General features: G+C 50.4%; 2 protein-coding genes across 2 annotated transcripts in view; both read right to left on the bottom strand.

Annotated features, from left to right (window-relative positions):
* Positions 1-530: 530 nt before the first annotated feature.
* LOC133356157 (uncharacterized) lies at positions 531-7784 on the bottom strand. The gene is made up of 4 exons (XM_061573523.1): positions 7601-7784; positions 7011-7088; positions 5869-6053; positions 531-4879 (listed from the first exon to the last, which is right to left on the bottom strand). Exons 1-4 carry the CDS (start codon positions 7650-7652, stop codon positions 4124-4126), a joined length of 1071 nt encoding a protein of 356 aa, XP_061429507.1. The 5' UTR covers positions 7653-7784; the 3' UTR covers positions 531-4123.
* A 1323-nt stretch (positions 7785-9107) lies between these two features.
* Positions 9108-12738, bottom strand: part of LOC133356221 (protein Daple-like) — a 54843-nt gene continuing 51212 nt past the window's right edge. Inside the window, exons 20-22 of the mRNA XM_061573597.1 lie at positions 11660-11959; positions 10584-10712; positions 9108-9170 (exon numbers count right to left, since the gene is read on the bottom strand). Coding sequence (XP_061429581.1) covers positions 10599-10712; positions 11660-11959 — 414 coding nt within the window. The 3' untranslated portion in view covers positions 9108-9170; positions 10584-10598. The remainder of the gene's footprint in view (positions 9171-10583; positions 10713-11659; positions 11960-12738) is intronic.

Genomic DNA, 12738 nt, shown 5'->3' with positions numbered 1-12738 from the left:
ATTCCGTGATGTTATGAATCCATTTCAGTCCATCGTCCTATTGCTCCTCTCTTCAGTCGGCAAATTGCCGACAGTAGTTTTTCTGTAGAATTGTACGCAAAATAAATTGTCCACAACATGAACAGTTTCTTCTGATATGCAATTAATTTACACCCCATGAAAACTGTAGCCTGATAATCTTCAAAAGAAATATCCCACACTCTTCTTTGATTATAAAGTAATCTTATCGGAAAAAAATATCTTGGCATTTGGATATGCATTCAATTAATACCTGTGCAATTTTAACCAACGTTGGAAAGTTATTTCGGGAAAGTAACATCTAGCTCAGCATTATAAATGTCTGATTTACGCAAAGCCAATTTCTGATAAAAAAAACTGCTTCTAGTACGAAGTTTTCTTCTTATTAGTGTTAAATACCCACTGTGAAAACTAGGAAACAAATAAAATGTATCTCAACATCCCTTCAACTGTGATATGAAAAGATCATGAATCGTATTCACCAAGGACACAAGAGAAAACTCAAACACTCATTTTCAACGTATAGTATTACAGTATATTAAAAAAAGATCAATAAACTACTACTTTTGCAAATAAAAAAAAACTCTTTTCAAGTTACACGTATGGTACTATTAATCTCAATTGGACCACCGAAAGGATACACAAACACACGAGTCGGAAAGAGGCATGGGTAGTTTAAATAACAGGAGCAAAAACCGAATTGACCGTACAGCATCACAATTTGGTAGATACGCCAACGCCTTCAACGACATTTCACAGAGCAGCTCCATCCATTCCACCGCACAGGAAGACGATGATCCAGCACTCCTCGGGAAGATGACACGCAGAAGACGTGTGCACATTAGCGAGAGAGCTGGTTCCCAACCCGGTGAGTCCCACAAGGCCGCGGGGCTGCAAGGAAGTGGTCCCGCGGAATTTTTTCCAGGATATAGGATTACGATTTAGAGTAGTTTTAATTGTGAAATGTCATTGAAATGTTATTGGCGCACGATCGTCCGCGAGAATGTTTTGAGGGTTGACAAGTAACTGACCGTGGGGTGCAGAGAGATTGGGGATGACTGGAACAGAGAGTAGTGTTATTAGCGTTGCCATAAGTTCCAACGAGAGTAACATTACTGCCAACAAACATACACTCAGATAAAGTGTATGTGAAAGAAAATATCTGATATTGCAAAGTTAAAACTTAGGTCAAAGTTATGATCGTATGAAAACTATTTTCCCTCGGCATGATGTCGTACAATCTTGAGTCGGCGTTTTCAGAATGGGCTGCCGTTGAGCGAGGTCTGACCTCTCGCACCTCAACTGAACCGGAAGCCACCCGCAGTAGCTCGGCCGAGCCACCAACATTAGAAAGTGAAAAGTGGCAGCATTACATTTTCCCTTTAATTTCTGCAAAGGACATTTTGGAAAATATTGCTTATCGTGGTATATTCATTGCACTTTTTTGTGAATGTGTCGGAAGCAGAACAGTGGGGGGCAAAATGATGTAGAGACATAGTTTGGGATTTTTTTTGCGGTTACAAAACTTATAATGTATAGCATGTTTAGGAATCAAATCGTTACAAGCAGCTGACGGTGACTGAGAGGTCAGTGACTGAGCCGTCCCTGCTGAGATCCCGGGTTTGAACCCAGGCAGGCAGCCGTGATTGAACTTGATTCTCAAGGTGCAGAGTAGGCTTCATGGTGTTAGCAAAGAACACACAATTACATTTGTGTTTTCACTTAATTTGTCTTATGGCAGCTCTGACAAAAACGTTGGGTTTTACCGCCATGTGACAAACATCTGCAGCAGGGTATGTGGAAAGTGCTGCAACCCTAGCGTGGCTAAGGTCACTTCAAGAAATCTCAAACGTAGTTCTGCCATATCACCTTCAGCGGGCCACTCTCTCACACGGACTGATGGCGCTGCTGTGCGCGGGATTTCGAACAAATATATATTCTTTTTAAATCGTCTTATGCCACGCCAGTAACGGACAGAGATCGAATCAAATTAGCAAAATGTTCGTTTTGTCATAAAATCCCATGGAGGAGTTTTCACCTTTGATATCGATCAAGAAAAAGTCCCAAGTTTCACTGCCATGACTTTGAACTCGGTAAATATTAACTTTCTCAAGGCTGGTGGCAATAAACGGGCTGGCACGCAGATTGCTCAGGTTTCTGCACAGTGCATTGTTTGCCAAACAGTGTAACTACTTCACATGTGCACTGAATTCCGGTCAACTTAATCCAGTTGACCAGAATTCTATTAAATTAATTCCAGCTCAATAAAAGGTAGCCCTTGCCAGATGAGAAAATGGCAATGAAAACTTTTGACATGATTAACAAATACAATTTTAAGGAAGGTATTAACTGAAGAAAGTATGCATGTTATCATCAAGAACGGTGACAAATCAGTAGAGCTGGGAAAATTAGTCGATTAAGTTGCATGATATACAAAACAAATTGTGATCATCTTTCGTGGCGAATTATTATGGCCCCGTTAAAAACAGTGCCCGGTCCTACATCCTCCTGCCTCCTTGAAGGCAGGAAACCCCTTACAAGCCACGCCCAGCGTGACGAGGCCGATGATGTCACCAAGCCCCGCCCATTGCTTCCGATCCAGCGGCACACGTGGGAACAGAGGGGAGGCTCAATATTTTGCGATCATTTCAGCGTTATCCGATTCGAGTAGTAATCGAACCGGCAATAGGATGAAATTATTGAAGCAATGGGATTACTTCGATGATCACACAGCCCAGCTCTACAAAATCAGCAGCGTCTTGATGTTTTGTCAGAGAAACACAATTCTTAGAAACTTCAGCGAGCCAGCGGTAATTTGATATCCAGCTCGTGGTTTATCATCGCCGTGTGTTGTCTAGACACTCAAATGCAAAATCACATTTTACACATTTGCACCAGTTGTGCTGAGCAGAACTAAAGTAGTTACAACATTCCAATGCACTGTCCCAGCATCTCTCAACTCAATATATTTTAAGTTGGTGTGCTCATAATTTGACTTAAGGAAACATATTTTTATTGCCTCGTTTTATACCATCTTATTTCTATCTCCCGGTGTGATTTCATGTTGTACCGCGTGTTGTTTGGCATGAAGTCCGACGTTTCACTTCCACTTCCTGGGAGCTTCTTCAGGCACAACCCAAAATAACACAACTGCGAAATCCCACGCAAAAGAAAGGCTATGGACTAAAAATGACTTCAGAGCTGTTTCGAACCCATCACCTTCACTTGTCAAGCTTCTAGAACCGTCCAGCAAAAGGTTAATTGAAATTGGAAGTTCTTCAATCATTTTAAAATATTTTAAATAAAAAAAATACATAAATCCACTGCAAATTCGAGTCACCTCACCTCTCTTATTATTTCTCCAACGTAAAAACTATAGGCATTAAACAGCAGCAGCATGAGAAAATAATCTATAGAATTAGATACCACAAACACGCTTACCAAGGCCACGTTCGGTAAAAATCACATTTGCATTTCAACACTCGGAAGAGTTTTAGATTTTTGTTTTGCATAAACTAAAAACATACAAAATAACGTCTAATATTGTGTCTACAAAACAGCAGACCCGCGATATGTAATTACAAACTTCCGCTAAAGCTGCACATTGCATCGTCAGTAAGAATCTTCACGATTATTGCCAGCTTTCTAAAGAAGTCACATTCACGTCACCGCATTCTCCAGATTATATATATAATAAAGACAAGATTTGTATAACTTGATTGACAACAAGGCACAAGTTTGGGGTGCATCTTACTTTCCGGACAGCCTTACAATACGGAGAATACGGTAAAAGTAGCGCGCCCCCACGCTCATACCACAATCTTTGCTCGGCCACGCGATGGCCGCGTGGAAGTCGCACAGTTGCACGTTGCATTGCGAGTGCCACTCGTCTTCACGAATATTGCCTCTGGCGGCTGCATCAACACAGGTCTCCGAAGGCGGAGCGGCCACATTCACTCCATCCTCGCGGCATGGGGGTCACGAGCGTGCATCTCCGGCATGCCGTACACCGCATCGCCGGCATCGCTTCCAGACGACTCGGGAGGGGGGCGGGGGGTGTTTTTCGAGCGGGCGCGTCCGCGTCGAACTACGGCGCGGGCGTCCGTCACGCGCACCCGTACTCGTACCACACCGTCTGTTCGGCCGACGACGACAGCGGCGAATCGGCTTTGTCGTCCGCGCGGGAAACGTCGCCGTTCCCCGCCGCCTCCGCGCTCAGGTTCCCCTCTTGCCGCTTGTCGACTGCGCATTTGCCGCCGCCTTTGGGGGGGGGCGTCTTCGCGCGGTCGCTGTCCGGCGCCTCCGAAGACTTCGCTTCCGGTGGCGCCACGGCCGGCGGCGCGTAGAAGAAGGCCGACGAGTTGGAGCCGGTCCTGGACTGTTGCTGCGGCGGCGGCGGCGGCGGCGCCGCCAGAGACAGTGACAGCCGGTGCCTGTGAGCCGCGTTGGGACTACGGGGACGGTCCAGCGTCTGCGTCGCCCTGTTCCAGCCGCTGCCGTCGCCCGACACGGACCAGCGCGCGCTCGCTCCCGCTGCCGACACCACCGCGGCCGCCGCTGAGGTCCTCGGCTGAGGTTTTCCACGCGGGCCCGACGGGGGGCGGCCCAGGCTGCCGGTGGTGCCGGCGTGCGGCAAAGCGTTGCGGTGAGCGCTGGCAACGGAGTCGTCGGGCCTCCGCAGCGAGCCGTGGTTGCCGGGAGAGCCGCCGGCAACTTCCGTGTCGGGGACGTCGGAGGGGGGATGGGATGGGTGGTGAAGGTGGTCGTCCGTTGGCGTTGATGTTGTCACGGTGCCGCTCCTGTGCTGGGTGGGTTGGCGGAAACTGCCGGTCAGCGGTTGTCCGCGCGACGCAAGTCTTTGCTAGAAGGCGAGGAGAGATTGGACAAAACAAACGTGGAGAGAGGGAATTAGGCTGCTTGAGTGGAAAACCCTTGGCCTGTTTTCTAAAGGGTATTAGCCCTGACAGCAACACAACTCCACACTAAATAGTCGCTCACATTGGATCATCATCATGGGAGTCATCGTCGATAACTCCCCTGCCCAAGGAGGAGAATCTCCTCCCCCCTCCTCCACCACCACCTCCTTCGCCTCCTCCTCCTCCTCCACCACCACCACCACCTCCTTCCCCTCCTCCTCCACCACCACCTCCTTCCCCTCCTCCTCCACCACCACCTCCTTCCCCTCCTCCACCACCACCACCACCTCCTTCCCCTCCTCCTCCACCACCTCCTTCCCCTCCTCCTCCACCACCTCCTTCCCCTCCTCCACCACCTCCTTCCCCTCCTCCACCACCTCCTTCCCCTCCTCCTCCTCCACCACCACCACCACCACCTCCTTCCCCTCCTCCTCCTCCTCCACCACCTCCTTCCCCTCCACCACCACCTCCTTCCCCTCCTCCTCCTCCTTCACCACCACCTCCTTCCCCTCCTCCTCCTCCACCACCACCACCACCACCTCCTTCCCCTCCTCCTCCACCACCTCCTTCCCCTCCTCCTCCACCACCTTCCCCTCCTCCTCCTCCACCACCACCACCACCACCACCTCCTTCCCCTCCTCCTCCTCCTCCACCACCTCCTTCCCCTCCACCACCACCTCCTTCCCCTCCTCCTCCTCCACCACCACCTCCTTCCCCTCCTCCTCCTCCACCACCACCACCACCTCCTTCCCCTCCTCCTCCACCACCTCCTTCCCCTCCTCCTCCACCACCTTCCCCTCCTCCTCCTCCACCACCTTCCCCTCCTCCTCCTCCACCACCTTCCCCTCCTCCTCCTCCACCACCACCACCACCTCCTTCCCCTCCTCCTCCTCCACCACCACCTCCTTCCCCTCCTCCTCCTCCTCCTGCTCACCCGGGGGATGTAGAGGGAGGCGCTCCGCTTCACGGGGTGACTCTGATCCGAGCTGCGGTCTGCGGGACGCTCCGCTTCGGCGGTGGGGTTGGGGGGGGGCGGCGGACCACCACCGCCCCCTCCCTTCCTCGGAGCCCCCCGATCGTCCCCACTCGCGCTCCACTTGCCGCTCGACTGCGCGTCGTCTGAATTGTCGCGAAGAGTTGGCGTCGTTTCCACAACGCATTCCGAGAAGAATGACACGTTAACATACATGTCTGTACGTAATATTACATGTATAAAGGGTAGGAGGGAGTGCAGTGATGTGAGGATAGGTGGGTGGGCAGCGGAAGTCAGTGCAGAAACATCCGTTGTTGTACTATACTTCTACGATCCCCGTCTTCGCCAATGCGCATGTACAGCTTTTTTGCCAAGCTATTACTGGATGAGGGTGCTTCGATACTGTGGGTCATGGAGGTTACATAACCATGCTTGCCCAGGCGGGAGTAGAAAAGTCGAGGTATCACAGAAGTACGGTACAACAATCTATTTCGCTGCACTGCCCTCTGCTCCCCAACACGTAATCTGGCAGCCCATCCAAGCACTATCCTGACTCAACCCTGGCTTAGAATACTTGACGAGATCTGCCGCAGCTCCAATTAGCACGGTTGGCTACGTACTGTGCGAAAGAAGTTCAACATACATACAGGACTGCGGAGACAATATCTCTAGAGGCACCTTCATTTATTCTACTCGACTCACCGAGCACATCACATAACGCTGACCGTCAATCTCGATGGCGCTAGCTGACTGGACAGCGAGCTGGCCGACTATCCAGCAGTGGCGACGTCGGGCGATGACAAGGATGGCAGCGAGGACGATTTCCACGGCGAGACGACCCCGATTCCCATGGACAGCCGCCCAGATTCTCACCCCCTTTTATCCTTCCTGCGTGGCCCGGCTCCGCCCTGGCCACGCCCCCCTTTCTGGAACTCTCTGGCAGGTTCTCGGGACTCCCAGATGGATCGCCTCAATGACCTTTGCCCCAGTTCCGCCCCTCTGCTGACGCTCCCGTGTATATTGTCTGTCCGTTACGCGCAGACTGTTTGTAATCCACAGTTGCCACTTGGGGTCGCCAGTCGGCGCTGTTACACTACACATACCTTTGCGAGTGAACGATCCTCCGACGTAGCTCCTGTTCTCCTGTTTCTGGATGCTGCCAGAATTATTGGCCTTCGTTACTGCAAAACATCAAAAACAGGGTGAATGCGCGGTCACACAACACAAGCTCCCCCTTCCCCTGGGCATCGAAGAGGAGCCACACACCCTGGCTCGCCAGGAGAAGGCGGTGCAGCAAATGTGGGCTCCATCTGTCCCATCTGTACGGTGTCGTGTTGCCCTCCTCACTGGCATGGAGTTTTTTTCCGAGTGGTCCGGTTTCCTCCCACAAGTAAACGCTCATGAATTGACCGATAACATCTTAACATACAGAGGACTGCAGAGCTTGGGCAATTATTGGTGGCGGCAGCGGTGGCTCACGGCCTTGCCCTTGGTTCCTCGGGCCTCCGAGTCATTCTCTCGCTCTCTTCGAGAGAGCGGGCAAAGACTGTGCGGGCGCATCACAAGTTGAAATGTCGACTAATTTCACCGGTTTTCTCCAGGGTTAGTCGCACAAACAGCAACACACCGTTCCGTTACAAAGACAGACAGAGCTTTCACATGTAATTATGTGTAATAAAAATTGTTTACGAACCCATGGCACTGGAACCTGGGCTGGAGGAGTTCGACGCGGTTCCATGGCGCATTCCGTCCGCGTCCCTGGTGGTGGTCCCCTCTGCACCGTGGTCGCCAGACCTCTCTCTCTCCCTCTCCGCCTCCTTCTTGGGTTTGATGAGTTTTTTGACCGTGCTCGTGAGCCACCCGCCAGCTCCAACCCCTTTCCTGAGGACGAGAGTTTGTTTCGCACGTTACGTTTGGTTTAAACCGGCTGAGAACTCGACGGACCGGGAGAAAACTTGATTTGGAGCTTTTGTGACTGCAGGAATTACTCTTTGGTTCTTTCGGTAAAGTCATGTAGAAATTTTTTTTTAAAATAATAGCATATGACGTTTCGATTGCAACACAAGCAATCATCATCAGGTACGAATGAAAAAGAAAACAAACCTAGTAAACATAGAAATATAATGTAATACAACACAGAGAGTCAGCTAACATAACAGTTAACACCCTACCTGGTTGATTACATTCTTCCAAAGATTGCTAAATTTGAGAAAGAGACAAAACACAGACACGTAGACACATAGACAGACACATAAGCAGAAAGAGATAACACAGAGACACACAGAGAGAGACACTCACATCGGCACAAAGAGAAACAACCGGGAGAAGCCACGTTTTGCGACAGTGACGTGGGGCATTAGTCTGCCGGTAGGGGGCGATGCTTTCTGTCTGCATGTAATACCAGCTGAGTAATTTGCGATGTAATTTTAGAATTTGGCTTAATTTGTACCCCGACACCTCCTCTTGGTGAATGACAGAGAGAGACCCTGTCAGTCTGATAATTCTCATCACGATACAACGTTTGAGTTTAATTGATTTGTCACACAGGCGATCCCTACGTGCCAGTTGCCCCGCCGTGCGTCAGCACAGCAGAAGCAACAAAAACATCGATACTGCAGACAATGACGACAGGCACCTTGAGGCAAATAGCTTCACCGCTCCAACGCTCCACCCCCAGGTCAACATGTTCCTCGTTTAAACCAGGAGAGGCTGCATGTGGTGTAAGGGTCAGCACCAGAGGTCGCAAACGGGTTTTGATTCCTTACCCGTACCCGGCCGGGTACGAGTAGCCGGGTATCGGGTAGGGTACGGGTATCGGGTACCCGATTGCGACCTCTGGGATGAAGCCATGTTGCAGGCGTGGGTGGGTTGATTCTAGGAACTTGAATTGTAAGAAGAGACAAGACGTTGGGAAATGAGTGACAAACGGTGACTCACCAGTGACTCACGGTCTACCCGTACCCGGCCGCACCAAGGTCGCAAACGGTTACCCGTACCCGGCCGGTTACGGGTAGCCGGGTATTGGGTAGGGTACGTGTATCGGGTACCCGATTGCGACCTCTGGTCAGCACACTGGACTAGCAATCCAGAGGTCATCGATCTCCTGGTGCATCCACCTCGGTTGTCCACCCCGCAGTATAAAATCATCCCCACCCTCCACCCCCACCCCCCAAATCTGGCCCATTATCCTCACCTCCTGCCCTGACTCGACGAACGTGTACTGGTCCATGACGGCCGTCTCGCAGCCCAAACGCCCGTCCACACTGCAGGAACATTTTTTGAAAAGTTTCGATCAGCGCGGTCGACCTGCCACGTCATACGGTCCCCAGAGGCACGGTCGTTACCGATGGATTTTAGAACGACTGAACAGTGCTCGAAGCAGCACGGAGAGATGCATTTACGTGTATGTATGTTGTATGTATGTTGTATGTATGTTGAACTTCTTTCGCAACCGCACGTCGCCAACCGTGCTTCGAGAAGAAACGGACTTAATTCAAACTGCTAGGAAAAGTTAAGGTGGGGCTTGGGCAGAACTCGTCGCTTGAAGGAATCATGGACCTCCTGGTCAACAACAGTGACGGAGTGGCAGCCAATGGATGGAACGTGGTGGAGAGATAAGTCCACCAAGCAGATGGAACAAATTCAAATCGGCCAGCCTGCAGGCGCTAAACGAATTATTGCATCGCAGGTTCGGGGGCGATACCGGTGGCTTTGGGAGGCCATTCATCAAAGCAGTGGATGTAACCACTGTCCGTGAGGCCTTGTGGACCACCCCCGGCGTCCTCCTCCTCCTCCTCTACCCACGAGGTTCTCAAGCGAAGAGAACCGGGCGTGGGGATGGGGCGGAAACGACGCGGCTCTCGGCCTTCGTCAATCGTGCACGCAGCAAGACCACAAAGCCATCCATCTCGGTGTGCCCCGGTGTGCCAGCAACACTTTGTCATTTTTACTTTCAACAGAAATGAGTTAATGCAGTCACACATGTTTGATTACTCAATAGCTACTAATTAGTAAGTATTCATATGCAAATTAAAAAAAATCTGTTTATTGTAAAACATTTTTTAAATGTAATTCTCATCAGGTCCAATGGTGTAAACATGAATTTAGATTATGCGAATTATTTTGCTGCTATAAAAGTCCACATTATGAGCCAATTTGTGGAGCTATCATTTGTGGCCAGGTCGCTTCTGGAAACTAAACTAATAGCTCAGTGGGCTTTACCTGGTAAGATGAAAAATGGTTTAGTTTTATTTGTCTATTTATTTTTAAGTAATTTTTTTATCTCCCCGAAACTTTGCACTCCTATCGTGTTTTGTGCTGTTTGTTGTTGTGTAACGTTCTGACCCGCCCATACTGGACATCTGGAAAAACGGATTCCTCCAGCATCAATAATTAATCCGATTCCGAGTCACCAACTCTTATCATTCACTCCAATCTCTCCGGCCTCGCTAGTGTTGTGCTCTGCAGAAGGGACATGACCCAAAACGTTGCCAATTCTAAACTTTTCCTTTGCAGATCACAGTATTATTAATGAATCTGTTGAATTAATTTTTTCTCCCACATTGTACCCACCAGTACTGCAGAACAAAAAACCGCTGGGACAAAGAAAGCTACAGAGAGCGAGCGAGCGAGCGATCGGTCAAGAGCCGCCAGACCTAGGCGGGTCACAATAATACCTGGGGAGGTTGTTGTCATTGATGATCGAGCTGCCATCGAGGTAGGACGCGTCGTCTCGACCCTTGTTGCGATGGTGATCGGGCGTCTGGACGTCGACCTTGCGGTCCCAAGCGGAAACCTTCGCCAAGCTGCGACGGTCAACACAGGAGCAGGAGGAGGAGGTTCAATGTGAACTACGACGAGGAAGACCAGCGGCAGAACGACAACAACATTGGCATCTACGTAGCGTCCGAATGAAACTGCGTCTCAAGACGATCTACATATTGATCTTACAGACAACGAGTCCCTAGGCTGGACTTGAACAGGAGCAGGGGAAAGCATTTACACGATTGGAACCTCATTTGCCAGTAACAAAATATGATAATTGTTTTTTTACCCTTTTATCTGGCAACAAAACTCACACCTTTTTTACAATGAGTCATGTTTGCATTGACCACAATACCTGCAGTCGGAATGCAAACAAAAAACATAACTCTGATAATGTATGCACTTTTGTTTGCATTCCGACTGCAGGTATTGTGGCCAGATAAAAGGGTAAAAAAAAATAACCCGTAAAAACAAAGTTTTTCACTATAAATCCTTTATATGGGTGGCATCGGTTTATTGTATTATTCATTTCTGTTTTTCTTGAGTAAGATTTGCATTTTTATCACATTGGTTTTTTAATTAAATATGAAGAAAAAAAATTCCTAAAAAGTGGAAAATTTTGGAATTTTTTTTCCACAAAAATAAATTGTCACGCACAACGAATCTGTGTGCAAAATGTCAGCTCGATTGGATCACGGGAATGGGTTAATAAACGACCGAAAGATTTGCACGGTCGTAAGCGCGCAAGCAAGCAAGTGAACTTAATATAAAGGATTTAAAAAGGTGGCAGTTTTGTTGCCAGATAAAAGGGTAAAAAAACAATTATCAGGGGCAGGGGGGTCAAGCACAGAAGCTGGAGGAGGGAGGTAGGCAGGCAGGCAGGTAGGCAGGGAGGCAGAGAGGGAGGAGAAGGAGGGAGGGAGACAGACAGGGAGGGAGGAGGCAGGAGGAGCGAGGAGGTTGGAGCGAGGAGGGAGTCATCGGCCACCTCTGCTCCAGCCCGTGGCTGTGCTCCTCGAGTCGGAGGTACGCCGCCTGCAGCTGCTGCCGTGCAGCGAGCACCTCGCGGAACTCCTCCTCCATGCGCGCCTCCAGCCCAGCGAGCGCCCGCGACTCCGTCTCCGCGACTTCGCGCGCTCGCCGCGCCTCCTCGACGTCGCGCCGCGCCTCGGCCAGCGCCAGCTCGGCTCGCTCGGCACGCAGCTCCAGCTGCGTCGAGCGCTGGCCCGAGCGCTGCAGCTGCCGCCGTCAGCATGGCCGCGCGCGTCAACGCGGGACCGCTCTCCTCCTGGGAGAAAAGAAAGAAATGCGAAGGTGCGGCCTTGCAATCGCCCGCGCCGCTTCACTGCTGGCGGAAGAGCTGGAGGGTATGTGATTTGCAGATACCCTCCGATTTGCAGCGGCTGTGTTTCAAGATCGTCCGTGGTCTTGTCCCTGCCTGCCTCTCCTCGCTCGTTTGATGTTACAGCAGCAGCAGGAGCAGCAATTAAGGCCTCCTTCTCACAAATCCCAGTCATCAACATTCATTCCCATGGGGGGGGGGGGGGTTGCTCCTTCTTGGCTGCTGCTCCCAGCTGGCCATAATTCTATTCTCCCTTTGAACTTCGTACGGTTTGAGACTCTGCCATTGTTCAAGCCTAACACTTACGACCCATTTGTTTTCACTGCGCACAGAGCTCAAGTTGTTTTTTATGTTCCATGTGAAAGCGTCTGGACGCGCGTTTGCATTTCGACGCGAGATAAACGTAACTTGCGTTGTACCTTCTACCCTTCCACGTCGGCCAGACGTGCCGATGGAAGAGGGGCGGGCGAGTGCCCACAACTTACGCCATCGCACACGCACCCTGCTGATTGACTAACTCTGATGTTACCCATTTATACTGCTGGGTGGAACAGAGGCGGTGGCATGGGGGGTACTTTCCGATAGTTGTCCAATGCCGCATTATCGTAGTAGCAAAAGTAGCTACATATGTAGTAGCTACGGGCCGCGCACTTTCAAGGGCCCCGTGCTAAATGCTTTCAAGCCATCAATTCCGGTTCAGTGATTCTGCACTTGCCTCTATTACT

This window comes from Lethenteron reissneri, chromosome 53 (genome assembly GCF_015708825.2).
Source record: "Lethenteron reissneri isolate LAM-NWPU_2019-01 chromosome 53, ASM1570882v1, whole genome shotgun sequence".
NCBI classification, from domain to species: domain Eukaryota; kingdom Metazoa; phylum Chordata; class Hyperoartia; order Petromyzontiformes; family Petromyzontidae; genus Lethenteron; species Lethenteron reissneri.
The sequence above is the reverse complement of the archived record's forward strand: the minus strand, read 5'-3'. Positions and strand labels throughout refer to the sequence as shown.

Excerpts from the sequence above, each read along its gene's own strand:
- LOC133356157 (XM_061573523.1), bottom strand. The coding sequence starts at position 7,652 with ATGCGCCATGGAACCGCGTCGAACTCCTCCAGCCCAGGTTCCAGTGCC. Across the intron at positions 7,089-7,600 it reads CCCAGGTTCCAGTGCCATGG|TAACGAAGGCCAATAATTCT; the intron begins GTTCGTAAACAA and ends GATGTTTTGCAG. Across the intron at positions 4,880-5,868 it reads CCTCCCTCTACATCCCCCGG|CAAAGACTTGCGTCGCGCGG; the intron begins GTGAGCAGGAGG and ends CTCGCCTTCTAG.